The sequence below is a fragment of the Carassius auratus genome, chromosome 10, assembly GCF_003368295.1.
Source record: "Carassius auratus strain Wakin chromosome 10, ASM336829v1, whole genome shotgun sequence".
NCBI lineage: Eukaryota > Metazoa > Chordata > Actinopteri > Cypriniformes > Cyprinidae > Carassius > Carassius auratus.
Genome location: NC_039252.1, coordinates 9,972,556 through 9,993,558, shown reverse-complemented (window position 1 = coordinate 9,993,558; position 21,003 = coordinate 9,972,556). Strand labels below are relative to the sequence as shown.

Below are 21,003 nucleotides of genomic sequence, written 5' to 3'. Positions count from 1 at the left end.
TCTGACAAGGCAGTTCATACAATGACAACACGTCAGTCCTTTCAGGGACGTCCTAATCGCGGAATCGTTCATTTGAACTAGTCTAGAGACTGTCACATTTGCACATTTTCTTAGGCACCTGGACCATATTCAAAGCAGGCTAACTTATTCCAAAAATGCGTTAGTCAATTACGACAAACTCAGTTCAGGTTCGGATTCAAAGAACACTTGACCATTCATTACAGTTTATTGAAGTCAAACAGGCAAGTCTGAAAACGTTTAAATCTGTGGAATGTTGCTTAAAGTACTCTCAGAATAATTATGACTTATGAATTCTGAAGAAATACATCTCAAAAGTTGGTCAAATAAAACAAGAAATGTACAAAATGTTTCTAGGTTCACAAACATTCAGAAGCAATATTACAAGCATTCACAATGACACTACAATATAATGAAAATTGAGTTTTTTTTTGTTTTTTTTTAGCTGTCGACTATGTACAGTTGTTCAAGCATCATTCTCTTACACAATGCAATGACATAGGCTACATAACATAGCCAAAGAAATTTCTATCCATGAGTAGTACATCATTAGAAAACTTGAGAGGACTTACATTCTACCCAAGCCATATCATTTAGGATAAGTTTTTTTAGTTGAGTGTGTAATGTGATTCAATGCGCATGGTGAAAAATATTACAATATCACATTAATCTTTACACAAACTCTGTAACTCAGTAGCAAGAATTAGTAAACAGTCTATTTAAAAGGAATGTGAAATCAGTACACAGAAATCAAAGTGTAGCTGGTAGGACACCACCTTTAGTAAATTTAGTTAAGCAACACAAAGAACATGCTCGGATAGCACAAAATGATAATGATACTTCAAATACACAAAAAAAAAATTACACAAAGTACAGTGCCACTGACACCAAACACTGGAATCAATGGACGGTAATATACTTTTAACATTTGATACAGCAAAACTGATATAGCAACAAAACAATTACAGTCAGATCAGTGATCGAAGCCACTGAATAAACAGAAAAGGAAATTTCCACGAGGGTTCAAACAAGCCGTTCCGAAAAAGGCATTGGCAATTTCTAGTGATCATCTATATCTGATCAAACATGTAAATGAAGGCCAAATAAAGAAAACAGAAATGAAAGTATAGTAAAAAAATATATAGTACCAACAGACCAGGCAAAACATGTGATTTGCATCCTGGCCAACTGGATGTTCTTGACCATTTTCATTATAAACATAAGGACAAATATTGGTGCTTCAGGAACAAAGTGCCTATGACCTCTAAAAAAATACAAGTAAGCTATATAAAAATAAATGTAAACTATAAAAATATCACATATCAGAACATAACACAAAAGTATGGAAGCCTTTTCCTGCCACAGAATAAAAACAAAAGTTAATTTTGACTTTCATTTCATAATTCTGACTTTATAAAAAAAAAAAAAAAAAAAAAAAAAATTTACATCGCGCAATTCTTTCCGAAAAGTGAGATAAAAAGTTACAACTATTTTTTTTATTCCATGGCAGAAATGGGCTTCCACACAACAGAAACCCAAATGCCTTCCATGTTTCAAAGACGCAGATGCAAGTAAGAGCATACAGTATTTTCATAAATGTACAAATCTCAGTTTGGCAGTCAAATCATCAGAATTCTTTAAATTTGTCGTCAGATGCAAGAATCCAGTACAGAGATCCACTAATAACACTCCATTGTGAGACAAAAATAATAATAAATACAGACTTGAACAAAAGGCAAAATGGACACGATTCAAGTAAAATGAAAACTTGCAGCATTTTCCCTTCTTTCCATAAAGTGACAAACATACTGGTGGTGCCATCACGTATAATACTTGTACTGTGGTCTATAAAAACGTTCATGTGAAATGACTAACGAGTAAGTATACAAAGCCCATGTGCCGAAGCCGTCGGGATTCGTCGTTTTTTTCATCCGTGCAAACTGTGGCACAGCACGACCGCACAGCTACCAGTAACAAGAGAGAAACAGCTCCACTTTACAGCACAGGCATCAAAGCTATTGAGTTTAAGTAGATTCACATCAAGTACAGTCACAGAGAGGATTATGCTACACTCTGCTGTAATCGTACAGCCCTCCAACGTTACATGACAGTTCGGTTTTAGCGGAATAGGACGCGTTAATACAACCGAACGTAACCGATGAGATAAATGAAAGTTTTGGTTAAGGTACGCTTTGATACCTTTGAAACGAGTCTTGACTGTACAGCAATGTACTAGGTGTGAAATATTAATCTCAACTACTGAAAACAAAACACAACATAAATCAGATTATATTTACACTTCGGAAACTTAGAAAAAAAAAATGGAGAAAAAAAAAAAATCACATTAATTAAAGATTGTGCTCACAGTCTCACAACTAGCACTGCTCAGAAAAATGACATGGGTTCCTCGTAGTTGAAATACACACTGGCACCTGTTCAATACTCACAATGGTAATATTCGTTTAAGACTCATGGCAGTGTTGGAGTATATGTGGCTTAACTCTACACCATCAAACGTTATTGTTTGTACACGTGAGAACTGATTTTCTTGGGTGACTGATAGTTATTTCGAACACTTATAACTTTGAATTATGCTGCGTCGCTACTCGATGGAACGAAAGATGAAGGCAATACAGTACCGGCCAAGCAATAATGCAATTTTGCTGACAAAAAGGCACATTTACAACAATACGATTAGTGATATCAAATTGACTAATACAGATGAATAATACTGTACATTGTAATGACACATCTCACAACTAGCACTGCTCAGAAAAATGACATGGGTTCCTCGTAGTTGAAATACACACTGGCACCTGTTCAATACTCACAATGGTAATATTCGTTTAAGACTCATGGCAGTGTTGGAGTATATGTGGCTTAACTCTACACCATCAAACGTTATTGTTTGTACACGTGAGAACTGATTTTCTTGGGTGACTGATAGTTATTTCGAACACTTATAACTTTGAATTATGCTGCGTCGCTACTCGATGGAACGAAAGATGAAGGCAATACAGTACCGGCCAAGCAATAATGCAATTTTGCTGACAAAAAGGGCACATTTACAACAATACGATTAGTGATATCAAATTGACTAATACAGATGAATAATACTGTACATTGTGAATGGATGTAAACATGGACATAAATATATTAATGATTATATATATCTTACAAGTCACAAACTCACTGGAATGGGGCGGCAGTTGAACAAACCTCGTATGTCTTTTGAATCGCTCGTCTTTTTTTTTAAATTTTTTTATGTTAGCACGACAGGTTCATATTCAGAAATGTAGTGAAATCCTACCGGTGAGAGGCGAATGGTTGCGCCCGACACATATTACAACAGTCTTTGCTATTTACATGAGGTACATAAATAAAGTTCTTGGTTTAAAGTGTTTCTAGAGTGTTTTAAGTACCATAGAGGTGGAAACTGACTTTGCCGCTGAAAGGCGTCATTTTAACTGAGTTGTTTTTCTATTTTTGCCGAAATTGAGCACTTCTGAAAAAAACTGTAAGAATTAGCTGTGAAATTTTGCTTATAAAACCAGAAATGAGTAGCTTACATTTGTATATAAGCCAGTATGAATTTGACATGAGGCCGTAAATTGTGATATGTTCAAAAAATTCATACCAGCTGCTGTAGATTTGGAATGAATCAAACCAGTTTATCAAGTCCACTTGGTTAAATTGTACAGTGGACCAGCTAGCTGCATGTATCTACTCTATGGTTCATTGTAGTTTGAACTTTCATGTACTTTGATGTGGTTTTCAATGCTTCCTCTATGCTTTGGCCCAATCACTCTCCCTCTCCCCCCTCGTCATCATCGTCTTCTTCCTCATTGCCGTCACCCTCCTCTTCGGCTTCGAGCGGTTCCTTCTTTACAGCGACCTGGCTAGGGCTAGCCTGAGGCCCTAAGGGTCTCTGGGGGTCGTGGTTTGAACAGCAGGTCCGGTTGTCCAGGGCAGACACTACCAGCTGTCCTCTCTCGTGCTCTCGGCAGAAGGAGGCGGGGCAGAAGTGGCAGAAGGAGGCGGCGGTGCGCTGACACACACTGCACTGATGCCAGGGGCATTCCCATCGCCCTGAGACACACAGAAAATACAAATCAATCATTCAACATCTAAGTGACTCGAGAGAGAACTTCTGCTGCCCTCATATTGGCAATTTCATTGTAATTAAGATCTGCAACATCTCATACTGACAGTTCAATTAACATATATGATGTAGGGTAACTGGGACAACAGCATATAAAGAAGAAAAAAAATAAAATAAAAAAAGAAATACAGAAACACTGCAAATACTGCTATGTACTTGTACTAAAAATAAATGTAATTGTGTAATTTGTAATTGTGTCCATTCTTTCATTTCTTGAATGAGTTTCTCAACCTTTTAGGCTGTAAAGTTTAAATGTACCGTATGGAGGTTTGGTCAGGTTGAGGCAGAGGAGATGGTAGGCCTTCGGACAATCCTTTTTGTCACACATGACCAGCTCTCCTCCCTCTCCACAGCTGTAGCAGTAATATTCATGGGTCTGTTTGCTCTCGGCCTTCAGCTTGCGCTTCTTGGGCTTGAGCTTAGCATTGCGCACCTTCTCTTCTCTCTCCATAACCACTGCACTCTGCAGGAAGTAAAACGAGGTGTCAGACAAGAGACTGAATTGATGACGATAGATATAGAACAAAGAGAAAGACAAAAACCTAGTGTTAAACAAAGCATTAAGTAGCCTCATCTATAGAACACTCTACAGAGTTGTCAATGGTTCAACAGAAAATGGGTAAGCACTTCATATGCTGCTGTCTATTTCAGTTAGGCTTTACCTTGGGCTTGACTCCAAGAAAACCACTGCAGTTCTCAGACCCACAGTGGCATGATGTCCTCCCATTACCCAGACAGTCCAGGTTGTAATTAAAGGTCAGCTCCGTGTCTAAAACAACAACAACAACAACAAAAAACATGATTATCTCAACTAGCTTCTAAACAAACAGTGCCCTTTTTTTCCAGATCAAATGCTAATTGTTCTTACCAGCTGCGATATCACACAAGGTGAAGAGTCCTATCCGAACATCTCCATTTATGGTCCACTTCTGCGTCTCACAGTTGGGACTGCAGCTGTGGTTCATAAAGCGTGACAAGTTCCCTTTGGGTCCAGCATCAATCACACGGTCCTGAGAAGCACAGAAGGAGCGACTGCAATACATCTGAGATGATGTATAATGTTACATACACGAAGTAAACATGCAACAGTGATACCTTTGTGAGGGTCAGCATGTAAAAGTTGGTCAGATGGTTCTCATTGGCATGTCTTATTCGTTGCTTGCACTCCTCGGAGTCGATCAGTTCGCCAACATACTCCATGACAAAATCACCCTAAACACAACCAACGTTTTAGTTAATAATAGTAACCCTGGAGCATAACTCTAAATATTTATAGTCACCACAAAAATGTACAACTTGTCTTTACAACAAGTCTTAATGAACGTTTCTCGGTTACAGCTCCAGGCCATTAGTGCTATCAGACTTCATGCTCAGATGCATAACTCTCACCTTTTTGAGGTCCTGCTTGGTCTTTAGGCCCCATCCTCGGCCGGTAGTCTTAATGACCTCAGTGTCGGGGTAGAGGCGTTTGGAGAAGCACTGGTTGTGGCAGCGGTCACCTGCGGGACAGACCTGCGGGTGGCATTCATACTGCAGCATGCGGTTCAGGCACTGAGAGTCCTGGCTGCACGGACGCTCATCTGTGGGTTTACAGTTGCAGCGGGGGATCTCTGAGAGGTCAGCGACGTGCACCTGCACCTTCCCAACTGGCTTATTGGACTGAGGTGAGAAACATGGACAAAAATATAGTTTTAGTTTGTTTGAATATGATTTAGTTTTCTTTGCTAAGTTGCATTGTAGAGAGATTAACATGAAGGGTAAGAATGTGTCATATTATGGGTACCACAGGACAACAGAAGGATTTGAGCTACATTCTGTACCTTGATAAGTTTGTATGGTGGAGGTCTCCGAGAGTTTCGCTCCTGTTCGAGGGCCTCTTTAGTCTCTCGCTGTGCTTTTAACTCCTGGAACCTTTTTGCTGCCTCCTCAAGTGCTTTACATGCACAAAAAAATCATTCAGAAGTCAATTTAGCTTCACCTTTATTAGGGATGTGATACTTACGTTGACCATTTAATATAACAAAACAATTGAAACACCACTGAACTGGTCTGGGATCTTACCTTTTTTAAACGTCTTATTGATGCCAACTTGTCCCTCTGCGAAGTTCTTATCGCTCTCAACATACGGGAAAACTCTGCCCTGGTTTATCCAGTAATAGTCATGGGAGCCAAAGAAAAAGACTGGAAAGTCGCCAATGTCATGCTTCAAGGTCTGGATGTTGGAGGGAACCAGGCGAGGGTTGCAGATCTCAGCTGGCCACCACCTACAACATGGTTCAACAAATTCAAAAATAATAGCTTTTTGAATATTTTACATTTTTGTGCCATTTAGTCACATTAGACTTGACATGAACATACCTTTAGTTTTTAGCAAAGATATCTTAGAACACTAAGAGACTTTCAACAGTTCTATGGACGTACCTGTAGTTGCCCAGCTTGACCCAGACTATCTGCTTATAGTGGGGCTTTTTGCCCGCTCGGCATTCCCCACACAGCCACGTCCCCTCTGGCATCTCCATCTTCAAGCACTCGGGGTGGAACGAGGCGGGACAGGCCTCGCAACACAACAGTCTTCCTCCTTTTTGACAAGCACACACACGCACATGAACGCAATCGAAAACACAGGCCTACAGTATCACCACATGCTTGTCCATTCCCAAAAAGGCGGTATTCCACAAACCTCATCCATGAGCATGTCAGAATCAGACAGTTGTGTGTCTTCGGAGATCGATAGAAGTCTCTGAAATGCTTCGACATATACGTCTAGATTCTAAATGCCAATTTGTGGTTCAGTTTGACATGCTCAAAGACATGGTTTGATGACTAACACCTTTCAGCATTATGTTAATGTGCTTTTTTGTGCCCGGTGATTTAATAAGCAGCCAATAGTGAATGATCAGAGGGGGGCACTATGGGAAACATGCAGTGATGCACACTGACTGACTGGCTGCATTAACATCACCTGCAGTACACTAGCAGACACGGAGCAAGTATTTTGGATGGTGTCACTTAAAACGCTTTGTTTGACTGAAAAATTTGCCAAATAAGCATTGATGGACGATAAAAGATGGAGCACAGCAGTGAAAGCCCACTTTGGCTCCGAAAGCATTTTTTTTCAGGATTAAAAAAAAACCAATCCAACCAGCTCTGAAATTATTCACATCAACTAACTACTCACTCCAAGAATCATTAAAAATGATGTAAATAAAATATAAAAATGTACAATAAGAATTAAATAATTGAAAGTACAAAAAGTATTTTTTCTACATAATAAAAAAAAAGGTAATTTCAATTTCTCACAATTGTATAATCTCCGAATTGAGAGATATAAACGAGCAATTCTGAGAAGAAATGTCCAAATTGTGAGAGATAAACTTGCAACTGCAAGACAAAAAAGTCAAAATTGTGAGAGATAAACTTGCAACTGCAAGACAAAAAAGTCAAAATTGTGAGATAAAACGGTTCCCATTTGCCTTTTAATTTTTATTCCATGGTGGAAATGAAAAAAAAAAGGTGTGAAAAAAATTGCACGGCATGAATTTTTTCTCAGAAAAGCAAGGACAAAAGTTGTGAGATAAGTCACAATTACCTTTTTGAATTTATAGTCCTTGACAGAAAAGGGCTTCCATACATCAGAGCTGTACAAGTTTAAATCTTTAAGCAATTCTCTATGGACAAAACGAATGGGATTTTGACTTCCAGAACCCTGCTGTTGGCTCTATTAAAACTGCCATCCAAAATATGGTTATGTTTGGAGGGTGGTAGAGTACAATTGTGCTCAAGCAAACAGAGAAATGGGACAAAGTAATTTAGAAACAATCCAAGCAATTAATGCTAAGCCAAAGCATGTTACAGACTCAGAATAACAAGTTATGTGACAATATTATAACGCAGTAAAACTCCCAGCAATCAGATACAGGCACACAAAGATTTGAATATTATCCCAACTTCTATTTTATTTCTCCACTTGATTTCCCAAAACGAATTTAAAATGCTGATCTGATTTAAACTAAAGAACTAAAATTTGTAGCTATTTGTTGCCGCGAGTTATTTCAAGCCCACTATAGCCCTTTTCACACTGCCATTCTGGCAAATTCACGTGTAAAGTGTTCCTGCAATTGTTCCCGGGTCGCTAGATTTTGCACTTTCAGACTGCCAGTGATGACCCGGTATATATGTGCGTGCTTTCACACACAACCCTTGAAGATCCCGTAACGACACGTGACATCAGCGTGTGACGTGTAATGTACGAGTCGAAAACGCTAGGCACGTTATACTTTCACTGAAGCAAGCAAACGATCTCTGCATCAGCGTGGAAAGTGAGGAACTAACTGATCTCTGCTTCATTACAGTTTGCACATATGTTTTCGTCACGAATGTTGACCTTCCTTCAAAACAGCCGATAAAAGACGCGCATCATCACTTCGACACGGAATTAGATCTGGCTTTTGTTCACACAGCGCTCGTCCCGGGTCGAACCCCACAATGCTAATAGGTTCCCGACCCGGGTTCAATGCGGTAATCAATCCCGGGACATGGTTGCTTTCACACAGAAGGCGACCCAGCAATGTTCTGGAAATATTGCGGGTCCGACGTGCAGTGTGAAAGGGGCTTTAGTGCATTAGAAGCAGTGACAGGGTGTCAAATTACAAAATAAAGAAACAAAAAGTAGCAGTAAGACAGCTGTGAAAGCAAACAGATGGCAAACTACATAAACCAAGAAAACGTGATTTTACCTTTCCCAATATTCTTTTTGGTAGCTGACGAAGAAGAAGGAATCATAGGTAATTTCATCAACTCAGCACGATTTGACTCAGTCAGAAGGTAGTGCGACTTAAAGGTATAAGAACTTAATATGGTGTCAGTACGGTCGTGCACTAAAAGCCCTACACGAGACAAACAGGAAAAGTCATGAGTAATGAAACTACCCATGATTCCAGAAAACACACATCAGAAAAAAAAAAAAAAAAAAAAAAGACACGTGATTAAATAAGTAGTCCTTACACAAAAAAAACGAGAGTCTTAAGGAGGAATACTGCAGTGTTGGAGTGGGAGCTTCAGGGAATCACTGGATAAATTGTAAAATATGCAATAACTGTTTTCTGCTTTTAATAGTAGCCAAAAGCTAAATGAATAGTTCATTTACATATGCAAATCAAGTTATTTAGTCCCCCTCATGTTGCTTCAAACCTGTCTTTCAGTAAGTAAAGACATATATTTTAGTCTGTTTCGCAGATAAATCTATCATAAGGCTTCACCAGACTTAAAGTATTGAGCACATTGAGTCATATGGACCATTTTTATGATACGTTTATGGTGCTTTTACATCCTTATTTGAACTTGGAATCTTCAGCCCTGATTAACTGCAACTGCATGGGCAAAGAAAAGACAAAACTAGAACTTTCTTCCAAATTTTGCATTTTGTGTTTCAGGGAAGAAATGCAGTCATAAGGCTTGGAACAATATGATGGGAGTAAATTAAAGATTTTACTTGACAAAGGCTGTAAGGACTAAAATTGGTTATAAAGATCAGGCAATTGCTCCCACGCCAACACAGCCTATCCAAATTACTGCAGACAACAAAGATGGTTAAAGAAATGAATAAAATACAGTTTATTATAGTCAGTTAGTTTCTTCAGAAATTAGAAGGTGAAAAAGCTTTTCTACAAAAGTGGGAAGGGGTTCGTTCCAAAACTTAAAGATGCAATCAATGATATTCATTAAGGTTTGCATTCTGAACTAAACATCTGGCCGTAAGACACTACCACTGAGTGAGTTGACATGTGCAACAAGACACGATCAGAAATCAGTGCCTATTCACAAAGAAATCATGAAAACAATTTGGTTTAGGTCTTGGCATAATGCAGGCTTATTAATCAACTGCATCATACACGCTTATTTACAATTAAATCGCGCACAATATATTGTAGCCAGAATGGTATTAACCAACATTACCAATCAATTTCAAATTAACTTAATTTTGTGCTATTGCAGACAAACCTTAAACTCCAATTTTAAACATTTATTGTCTTAATGTCTAATTTTACTTGAAAAACATATCAAGGTAAATTATTAAGACTATAATCTCTATATCGGAGCAAAATAATAATAATAATAAAAAAAACTCTTGAGACCCAACCATTAAAATTGGCAGATTCTTATGATTTCACCATTTACTAACAGATTTGGTTCATTAATTGCTCACTGGAATGTTTTAAATTACTGACAATTTTTGCCATTTTTAAAGTTCACATTTAATTAAATCCAATCTCAGTCCTTCCCCAGAAGAATCACAGACAATTTGAATGTTACTAATTAGTAGGAAACAAACATGATCTGATGGATCACGAACAAACAGTACATCTTAAAGTAAAGGATTAGGTGACAAGAAAGGAGGTCACATTAAAAAGTGTCCAACTCTTAAAGAAAAGGAACATCAGACACCACAAAGGACGACACCAGAGAACATTAAAACACTGATGGGGTGAGAAGATTGTTAGAAAGTGTTACATTCACTGATTGCACTAGTGACACCTTGCAATTTTGACAAGAACCAATTGAAATGGCTTTTAAAGTATGAGATACACTGAACATACAAATCTTATCCTCTTAGTGATTTTGGCTTTATCTATAACACAAGGTATGAAGACTGTCAGGCCAAACGTACCTCGAGCACAGATGAAACACCAGCCTACGTTTACAGGTGAGGAAAAGTGTCCGTTCTTCCTGGAACTGGAGTGGTTGCTACATATGATGATGTGGGGTGTTATTAACACACTGCCAGCCGCCACACAGCCGTCTCCTGTGTGATACGCCACCGGACAGCGGATACATCTCATCATACGGCCTAAACAGGAAGAGAGAGAAAAAAAGAAACCGCTCTGAAATTGCATCTGTAAGATACAATGCTCAAGTCGATCTTCTATATATCTACCTTTGCCAGCTTTGTGAAGGTCTCTGTCGAGGCAGCATGTGGCACAGCTGTGCTGAGGGCAGCGGAGGCCTCTAGTATCAGTGCTGGTGCCAGTGTACTTGCGGGCACATGTTTCGTGATAATAGCGGCCACAACTGTTCACCGAGCACCGCTTCACATCACCTTCCACAACCTTGCAGGAGAAACAAGGGTGGGAACCTGGAAGAAGAGAGGGCGACAAAACAGATTAGACCGAACAGGAACTGAAATTAGAACAAACAAAAAGACAAAAATACATGACACAATGTTAAAAAACGAACCCAATTCATTTTCATATAAAAAAAAATTCACACGTTACAGGCCAATTTTTTGAGTGTTATATATTTGGTAACAGCTTTTAAAAAGTTACCACAAATCAGATGTAATGGTAGAAATGAAATGAAATAGGAGAATACCACCTATTTAATTCAGTTTACTGAATAATTCTGTACAACCATTTAGGAGCAATAGTGTGTAATAATTAGCGCTGGGCAATTAGCGCATTTGTTATTTAAAATAAGATTCCATATCGATTCTCAAAAGCATCGAATTGATATTTTCCAGTATTTATTTCAGCAAACATTTAAAAAAAGATCTGATTATCTTATCATTAGTCTTAAACAAAAAAAATTATTTTGGATGCGATTAACCACAATTAATCGTTTGACAGCGATAATTAAAACTATATTCACTGAATGTAATAAAGATTTTTTTTAATTGAATAAAGAATGGAATCAAGAGTTTGCGAATCGAAATGGAATCGGGACATCTGAATGGAGACCTGGCTCACCTGTCTTACACTCCTGACACAGTTGTTCTCCATCTGTTCCACTGTTGGATCCAATACACTCTGGATGAAACAGTCTGTTACAATCTCCCTCACAGCTCACCAAAGAATCCCCGAATGTTTCACAGACTAAGACATTGACAGAAGAACCACAACAACAGATTATTACATAACAACAATACCTGAGAGAGTCAGACAATATCAGTACTGTTACGATGACAATATAGACTTTTACATCGTGTCAAATAGAATTACATTTTAAATAAACGCTGTTCTTTTGCACTTTCTATTTGTGAAAAATTCTTGGTTTCCACAAAAATATTATTCAACACTGATAATTATAATTATATATGCTACTTTAGCATCAAATAATCAGCCTAAACTAATGGCTGCTGAAAATTCAGCTTTGCCAGCACAGGAATAAATTAAATTTTGAAATATATTTACATTTAATTATTTAAATTTTTAATACTATTTCACAAAATTACCGATTTGACTATTTATCAAAACTTTTGAACAGCATTGTATCCAATGTCATCACATATAATGTTATATAAACCCAGCGTTTATAGAGCTTACGTGGCAGACTGTGTCCTTTTTTGAGGAACTTCCTCCTTGACGGGACAGGCTGGAGTCCACGGACTGGGCGTCAGATCCGTCAGCATCTACTGTAGCAGGACTGTCCGAGCGCTTCCCGAATCCAGTCTGCGAGGGATGCAAATGAATGCAAAAATCTGACTTTACAAACAGAGTCCATTTGGCTACAAAATCAGCATTTAAAATTAATCTGTCATAACAATTGTAGAACCCAATGAGGAGTGTATGGCTAAGGCGTCAATCAAAAAAATCCTGATTGGCCTGGCTGTATTGTTGCGTGTAGTCTGACCTGTGGATCATTGAGGCCTCTAGAGTCAGAGTCAGAAGTGTCTCTGTACAGTGAGCTGGCCATCTCCACATCAGTAGATGCTCTGCTGCGTTTCTTCAGTGGTTTACACGAGTCTGAGATCTCGCTGGCACCTACAGGATTCCAGTAGCATTAACACGGAGATACTGATCTGAAATTACTGAATACTTAAATTAATTTATGGGCTAAATAATAATTTAAAACATAACATCTAAGAAAACCTTTCAGATAAATGTAAATTTCATCTTGCAGTGTGTCAAGCACCTTTTTGCGACCCTGTTTTGAAATCCATTTGAGGTGCAGCTTCAGCCTGTGGGGAAAAACAAAAAATAAAATTTTATAAGATGTTTCCTTCTTATCTGACAACTTTGCATAATTGACTCATTCATTAAGACATTCATAAAGACTTGTGTGATTCACTGTAAATTACTGTAGACTGGATGCATTACGGTGATATTTTAGTATCACTGAGATGCTATTATGTTTATTATTTCAATTGGCTTTCATTTTTCTAATTTCTTATTTCATTTAAAATTTCGTTAACATTCTAATATTTTTGTGTGTGCGTCTCATTTATTTAATTTATATTTAAACGCGTCTATGCAGATTTGAATAATTTCAAGATTTAGCTATTTTAGTGGATCAAGATAAACTAAATAAAAATGACAAATGTCGCTTTGGTAACTAGCTGAAATAAAATATTTTATTTTTATTTTTATATTTCATTGTTTACTTTAATTAAATTAATTGAAATATCTTTATGTTTTATATTCAGTTAACTGTAACCCTGATGCATATTATGAAGAGGAGAAAAAAAAAAAAAAAAAACATGGGCAGACACTAAATCATTATGTCATTTTCATGCTGGTATTTCTGTGCAAAAAAACACGTTATCTGTGCTAATATATATATTTACCTTCAACTGCATCTTAACATCCCGGCACCTTTTTGTGCAAGTTTGGTCAATTGCAGACTGTGTTTTATTAACAATAGACATTACACAAACTGAAATTTGTTTAAAAGTGAAACTTTTTTTTCCATCATGGCATTAGAAATAATAAAGTATATACAAAACTCGTTGTTTAAAGAGACGATTCATGTGTGGTAAAGTGATGCTGAATGGTATATCAGAGTCTGCTATATTCTTCACAAGTAAGCATTCAGAATTGGCCCCCAAAGATGAGGATTCTGTGATGTGCAAATATCATTTTGCACAAGTATATAATAACAGGTTTGCACGGTAATTAGATTTGGATAAATACTTTAGCGAATCAGGTGCTAAAATTATGCAGGCAGCAGGTTCAGTTAATTTAGTGAATTCTACCCTCCAGTTTGTTGGATTCATCACTGTTAAATTATTGTGTGCTCTACCTGTTCTTTCTTCACTTTCTTTTTTGGCACTGGTTCCACACTCTTCTCCGAATCAGAACGGCTTCGCACAGACCGGCGCTGCTGCTTTCGCTCTGATATCACAGACACAGAAGACGCTTTCACAGATTAGATTTATACTGCAAAGCACATCTGAACACCGTTGCAAAAGGGAGTTTACCTCTGGTGAATAACTCTGTGTTTGCGCTTATATATACCTGTGGATTGCTCAGTGCTCTCCTGGTCACTCCAGGCTGAGGGAGACACCGCTCGCTCTTCTTCACTGGAACACGTCTCTGCTTCTGCCTTATCACTGGAGCCCTTTGTGGGGTACATAGAGAAGCATTATATATATATATATATATTAAAAAAAAAACACATACCAACAGCTGCCTGGCAGAAAAGGTGCAATTTATTCTCAAGCTGCATGCATAAAGAGAGAGAGCAGAGTCCTAATTTTAGGTTAGCTTAATACAGCTGTAATCTTAGTAATTAACTTCAGGCAGTAAGCTATAATAGCTTAACATGTACATTTACCAAACTAAATGCATTATAAGGGATAAATTAATTTCAGAGATTTTTTGGTGACATTAATCCTACCTGTCCTGCTAGGTATTATGCAGCATAGTTATCATCTATTCAGCATACCCTGCTTTAAATGAGTCAGACAGGGAAGCTGGCTAATACTGTGAAATGTGAGTCCAAAAATATACGTTTGCAACAATACTAAATACACTCCTATACGATTAGTACACTATTTACACTAGGAAGCAAATAGCATCCAGTGTCATTTTATTATTTTTGTACCATTGTAGTATTTATGAATATTTTCAGTTTTATTGTACTTTTGTTGTGCTTGTCATTTTTATTCGTTTTTTTTTTTTTTTAGATATTTCTATTTCTCTTTTTACTACGGTTTTAGTTTGAGTAATTTTAGTAATTCAACTTATTTTATTTCAGTTAGTACACTTCTAGCTTTCCCAAGTTTAAGTTATTCCATCTAATATTTCTGTTATTTTCTCAGCTTTATGTTAATTTAAGTTATCACTTGTAACAACACATCTGTAGCAGCAGTAAATTTCAGCAATTTTAATTAAGCAAAGTCAGCGAAACTCCATTTGATCAATTTCATTAAACATTTTACTACATTGTATAGAGAGTCACTTGTGGGCAGCTACATTTGTGATCTGAGAAATAGTAGCTACTAAAACAAAACGATATTTCAGAATTTCTTTGATTAAGCTTTTCTTTACAAAACTGTCATGACGGTGATCGATGCTGCAGTTACACTGCGATACACAGATACACACGCCCTTAAGTTCACTAGCATTTTTTTATTTTTTACCTCAGGTGACTGAACCTGATCGCTGGGCCTCTCCTCACTCTCCATCTTCTTAGGTAAGTCCAAATTTTGCTTTGGGAGCTGCCAATCACATTTGATGATCTCCACGTTTAGTTTCTTCATAGTAATGGAGAGTGGGAGGAGCTTGCGGGCTGCGGCGGTCTTCCAGGGTGTCCTGACTGGAGGTGGGGAGGGTTCCTCAGGGTGGGGGTCAGGTTTTGCAGGGCTGTGGGGCTGCTCTTGGTCCATATCATCCTCTCCCTGATTGGGAGATGATGTTTCTCCACTACTATTGATGCTGCACTGCCTTCGTGGCTGCTGTCGACGAGGTATGGGCTCTTCTTTTGCCCCAGCACTGCTTTTATAGCGTCTCTGCTTGCGTTCAGTGCGGTTTTTAGTGATCGCCCTAGGTGAGCTCACGGTGTCATCAGCAGGAGCAGCAGCAGGAGCAGCAGTGGCACTGGGTTCCTTGTCAATGTAGATGAAGGTGTAGTTCTCATTGCGTTCTTCTCGTGTCATCTGCAGAGCGGCTTCTGCGTGACCCACACCCACTTCCCATTGGGCACGCTCCTTCTGGGACTGAGGCTTCAGCAGCTTTAAAACAAATAAACCAGAGAATAAATAATCAGAAATGTCCACAGAAAGATGGTCACCAGATTTGAATGGGTACAGCAGGATACCTTTTGTTTCTCAGTTGGGTTGGTTGCTTTTCGGAGTGTTTCTGCTTGCAAATCCTCAAACTGGCTCTCGCCCTTGTACACCACCGTTCTCTTTTCATGAATCCAAGCCCTCTCAGGGACACTTCCAAAGAACTGTACATGGTATTCCTTAACACCTACCAAGAACCATGGAAGCAAGTTATTAGAAACATACATTTGAAGCAAGAGAGTACAAATACCAGCTAAAAGCTGGAATACACAACACAATTACCCATTAACTGTTTCCTGACTAGCAACATGGATGACATCAGATATTGTGAAAATTTCATGTACGATGCACAATTTTTCCTCTTTAAGGTTGCGTGTCTACCAAAGTGTATTTAGCTCTGCTAAGAAAGCACAGCTGTGAACTAGGGCTGTGCAATTAATCAAAATGAAATCTCAAAAGGCAATAAACTGCGATTAGGCAGAAGCTGCGATTGTCATGCGCATCTTTCAGTGAAGCACAGTTCTGTGATCAGTAGGAAATATCCATCCAAAGAAATCCAGGAAATGGCTATCGCAGCTGAATAAACAGAAGATTTAACTACTTTCACTGATTCAGCATGACTAATAAACACAGAAACTATGGCAATAAATGGTTTATCGGAGTTCTTATTATTAGAATTTTCATCATAATGAAGTATATCTATAATAATGCTAATCAACATAGCCTTAATAACTGCTTAGTACAACAAAATATTGTGTGCCTTAATAGTAAATACATAAATACTCGAAGACAAGACAATATTAACTTCATTGTTGTTCAGGCGTAGAACAAACAGGGTGTGATAGTTGGCGGATATTAGTCCCGCCCCTCCTTCACTGTGATTGGTTAGCTGACTGAAAAGTGAGAGTGATGAACGCAGCGTTTTACCCAAAGATGAACATTCTTCAACTCTCTGCGCTGAGAAAAAAAACACCCGAACGTTCAGCGCAAAAAAAAAAAAATTCTCAGCACTTGGCATGGTCCTGGCATTAAAAAAAAAAAAAAAAGTAGATTGTTCAGAACAATTGAAAAAACACGCCACCCTTGGGGAAAAAATGCTTTGTTGGACATGCGGCCTAAATGTTTTCAAAGCCAACAAGTGCATAACATCTAGAGTTTTGAAAACTGCTCTGATTTTAAATATCGTCAAGCGTATTCCAGCAATAATTTTACACACTTATAGTAGATGAATTACCTCTTTTATTAAGTCGTATATGAACATTTGACTGAGGGTCTGACGACACCATGCACGGCCACCAAGGAAACGTCCCAACCTTTGCCCACACCAAGTCCCCGATCTCATACTCTTGACAAGAGCCGGTGCTAGTGATGACCGAAGGAAAGTGCTTTTCAACCTAAACAAGAACACAAGATGGTCTTGGATGAACACAAACTGATCAGATCTCATCAACCAGAAATTCTCTTCGCTTTTCGACATCTTCTGAAGTGAAAAGGGCTACAAACATATGAAGAATATCAAACTCACTTTCTGTTCCTTCAGTTCTGCTTTGGGGCTTTTGAGGGTCAAAGAAGGTTGCTCTTCTCTGAATGCGACATGACCTTCGTTGAGCTGTGAGGAGTTTTGAACCACCCCTGACCGCTCCTCCACTTTGCATGGCTGCTGGCTCTCTTCTTCTTGACAAGCACCATGTCTGCTGCTTCTCTTTTTCCTCTTTTCCTTCTTTTGCTCATTTCTTATGGAAGTCTCGCCGGCCTGAATCTCTTGCAGCAGATCCCCGCACAGTGAGGACTCGAACAGCTCCCTGCCGTTCTGGTAGGTCTTAATGATCTTTATTTTGATCTCTGGGGAGCTGGTCTTTTTGGGAGTGTTGGTGGGGTTGGAGACTGAGCTCTCTTGAGGTGAAAGGAGGGGCGGTGAAGAGGGCAAGAGCAATGGAGGAGCGGGTGGCAAGACTTGAGGCATTAGGTGAGAAGCTGGAGGCGGGTGATGGTGGTGAGGTAACAGTGGTGGGTTTTGTGGATGGTGTTGCTGCTGCTGATGGTGGTGGTGATGGTGGTGAGGAGGATGATGAGACTGGTGGTGATGATGGGGATGAGGTGGAGGTGAGATGTGGCTTGGAGGTTTCTCCTGGACCACTGGTGGTCTCAATACAGTGCCTTCACCAAGCAGCAAACCGTGATCCCCATAGTTTCGTATGGCTCCGTAGCCATTAGCTGAGCCATTGGGGAACTGTGAGTACAAGGCAAACTTGGCCTGTTGCTCATATGTACCTACGCCTGTCGGGTAGCCGTTTGTAATGACTGGGAGGTCTTCAGCAGGGTAAGGAAAGCCTGACTCCAAAGGAGACTCAAAGTTTTGCTGTCCTCCATCATCTCCTGGGTCACTGATGGCTTCATAGACATCCTCCTGTCTGATGTTAGCGGAGTCAATAAGCTGAGGGGGTTGCTGAATTGTGTTTCCCATGATCCCTTGCATGAAAGAGAAGGAGAAATCCATTGTTCTGCTCCAGCATCCTTAAGTTTCCCTTTTTCTTACAGGGCCTGCTTAGATATTGAGGAAAAAAGATAGACTGTGTTTATGACAACAAAAAAACCTAATTTGATCACATTTGTCAAAAAAGTGCTCACTGCAATAATAGCTTTGCCTTTGTGTATAAAAAATGGGTTAAAAATGTGATTGATACTCAATTGCACAATGCACAAATGAGTTTGAGGTTTGCAGTACTTCTGCAATGCTGCAAATCTCCCTCCCAGGGGATAAATTAAGTTTACTCCACTCCAAGTTAAGCCAACTTTCCCTAATTCTTGAGAGGAAACTTCATGCCAAAATTTAGACAAAATGTACACAGCCTTGCTGGATAGGATATTTAGTCAGAATCTAGCATGTTAAATGCCATGTTCCTCATATAACACCCCCTCTCCCTTATGACAACAATGCATGCTTTATCTCAGTTTCTATTTCATTGAATAATATTTTTAATTTTTAGTTTCTCTCCCTTTAATTACAAGTATGCCAGCTGGTTAATAAAATACATATTTGCCATCAAAGCAGTGTTTATTTGGTCTATTTTTGCTTGTTTCGTCTGTCTAGTAAGAGAAAATGTTAAAACAGCCGTTAAAGCCTTTCATTTAGCACATGAACCACATCACTCAATGCCACGAAACAACAAACGACTGTTTCTAAACCAACTAATATAATAAAATGTTTCATGTCAAAGAAACAAACCTGCAGTGGCCAGCAGCTGGCTAATATTAGCCTGCTAGCCTTTTCTGGATAACGAAACATACCTGATATAATCATATTATCATATATAAACACATACAACTTAATGAAAATTCTTTATGGCCAACGAATAAACAAAATTAAGCTATCGTGTAGTTAAAAAACAGATCTTGTTTCCCCAACAGCCTTGTAAAGCGGACCCGTGTAATGTCGCTGCATTCTATGAAAGGCGGCGTTAGCGGATGTGCTAATGTGTGTACACGGGGAAACACCGACGCACGTAACGTTATTGCTAAGGTTTATCACCATGGAATTTTCCAAACAAACATTGTGTTTCCAAATGGTATGTTTCGCGGTAGATTGGATCATGCGGAGGACCACAAAAACTGAAGAAGTAAATGCGAACATGCCAATATGGCTGCCCGTGCCCCTTTAAATCAAATTGGCCAGATTACATTTCCATCAGGAAACGGTGTGATGAAAACCACTGCTCTGTTGTTATCAAAACCAGAAAATCATGCAGCGCTTGTTTAGGATTCAACGCGATATTATGGAACGAAGCAGAATAAAATAGCGTCTGTACCTTCAGCGTGTTCCATTCTAAACAAATACACCAAATAAACTGGATCCCCGCTGCAGTTAACATAAATATATCAACACAAAGACCTATGACTCCACGTTTCTTAGATCTAATCCGGTGTATGGAAAATAAAATTGGGGCTAGATCAGTCGTATGTCGATCCCCATGACAGGACGTGTGGCTGTAGAATAGGGAGAGGCCCCGTTTTTTTGCGGGATGCTCCTGCAGACCCGGGGAAATTTGGCTCCCATATATTTTATTATAGCCGTCTCCCTCCCTCTAGCTTTAACAAAAGCCCTTCTGCTTGAGGCCTGTGTCTCAGCGCCAAAATAAGGTCTCCCCCATTGGCTGTGCTGCATGATGTGAGGGGCATGTTGGGACGAGTAGTTTTTTCTTCTTCTTATAATTACAACATAATGAAAACAATATTGACATTAAATCATAAGATGTGATCAATGCATTACAGAAGATAATTATATATATATATATATATATATATATATATATATATATATATATATATATATATATATATATATATATATATATATATTGTATTATATATGCATACAATAAAAACCATGTATTTATGAAACAAATAATTGTAAAATATAATTTTACATTTTACTTTGACTACGTAAAAAAACAACAATATCATTATTGTGTTTTCCAAAATTAGTAAAAAAAACTACTTCTACCACGAAATAACAAAATTATATATATATGTTTGTAAAATTAAAAATAAAAACAATATTTTATATGGATAAAGCTAGATAAAATTAAAGATAGATGATATAGAAAGAAAAAAACTATTGTCTAACCCACATTAATATACTCTTTTAAAATGTGCTTTATTCCCTATACGAGGCCTACAGAAATAATAATTACTAGTGTAACATTACAGCAATTGTTTAATTATTCTGGGCGTTTCATAAACAGTATATTTCAGTAAAAATGTAAATAAGAACAAAACAATGTTATCAGGGTCTGTGTTCCTTCCCTGTGGATCTCAAGCGAAG

At 38.3% G+C, this 21,003-nt stretch overlaps 1 protein-coding gene across 1 annotated transcript; it reads right to left on the bottom strand.

The window, feature by feature from the left end:
* Nucleotides 1–3,275: 3,275 nt before the first annotated feature.
* LOC113109774 (histone-lysine N-methyltransferase NSD3-like) lies at nt 3,276–20,317 on the bottom strand. Its single transcript, XM_026273528.1, has 23 exons — nt 19,988–20,317; nt 17,707–18,725; nt 17,416–17,575; nt 16,214–16,368; nt 15,537–16,127; nt 14,410–14,512; nt 14,195–14,286; nt 13,088–13,133; nt 12,806–12,936; nt 12,495–12,624; nt 11,923–12,048; nt 11,115–11,312; nt 10,848–11,027; nt 8,917–9,066; nt 6,602–6,758; nt 6,242–6,444; nt 6,001–6,113; nt 5,570–5,839; nt 5,276–5,392; nt 5,049–5,190; nt 4,843–4,949; nt 4,439–4,643; nt 3,276–4,107 (listed from the first exon to the last, which is right to left on the bottom strand). Exons 2-23 carry the CDS (start codon nt 18,676–18,678, stop codon nt 3,821–3,823), a joined length of 4,635 nt encoding a protein of 1,544 aa, XP_026129313.1. The 5' UTR covers nt 18,679–18,725; nt 19,988–20,317; the 3' UTR covers nt 3,276–3,820.
* Nucleotides 20,318–21,003: the final 686 nt, after the last annotated feature.

What these genes read in the sequence shown, in the direction of transcription:
- LOC113109774 (XM_026273528.1), bottom strand. Translation starts at nt 18,678, where the DNA reads ATGGATTTCTCCTTCTCTTTCATGCAAGGGATCATGGGAAACACAATT. An exon ending in CAAAAAGAATATTGGGAAAG is followed by an intron (nt 6,759 to 8,916) that starts GTAAAATCACGT and finishes CTTGTCAAAAAG; the next exon opens with GAGGAAGACTGTTGTGTTGC. An exon ending in ACATGCTGACCCTCACAAAG is followed by an intron (nt 5,191 to 5,275) that starts GTATCACTGTTG and finishes TGTGCTTCTCAG; the next exon opens with GACCGTGTGATTGATGCTGG.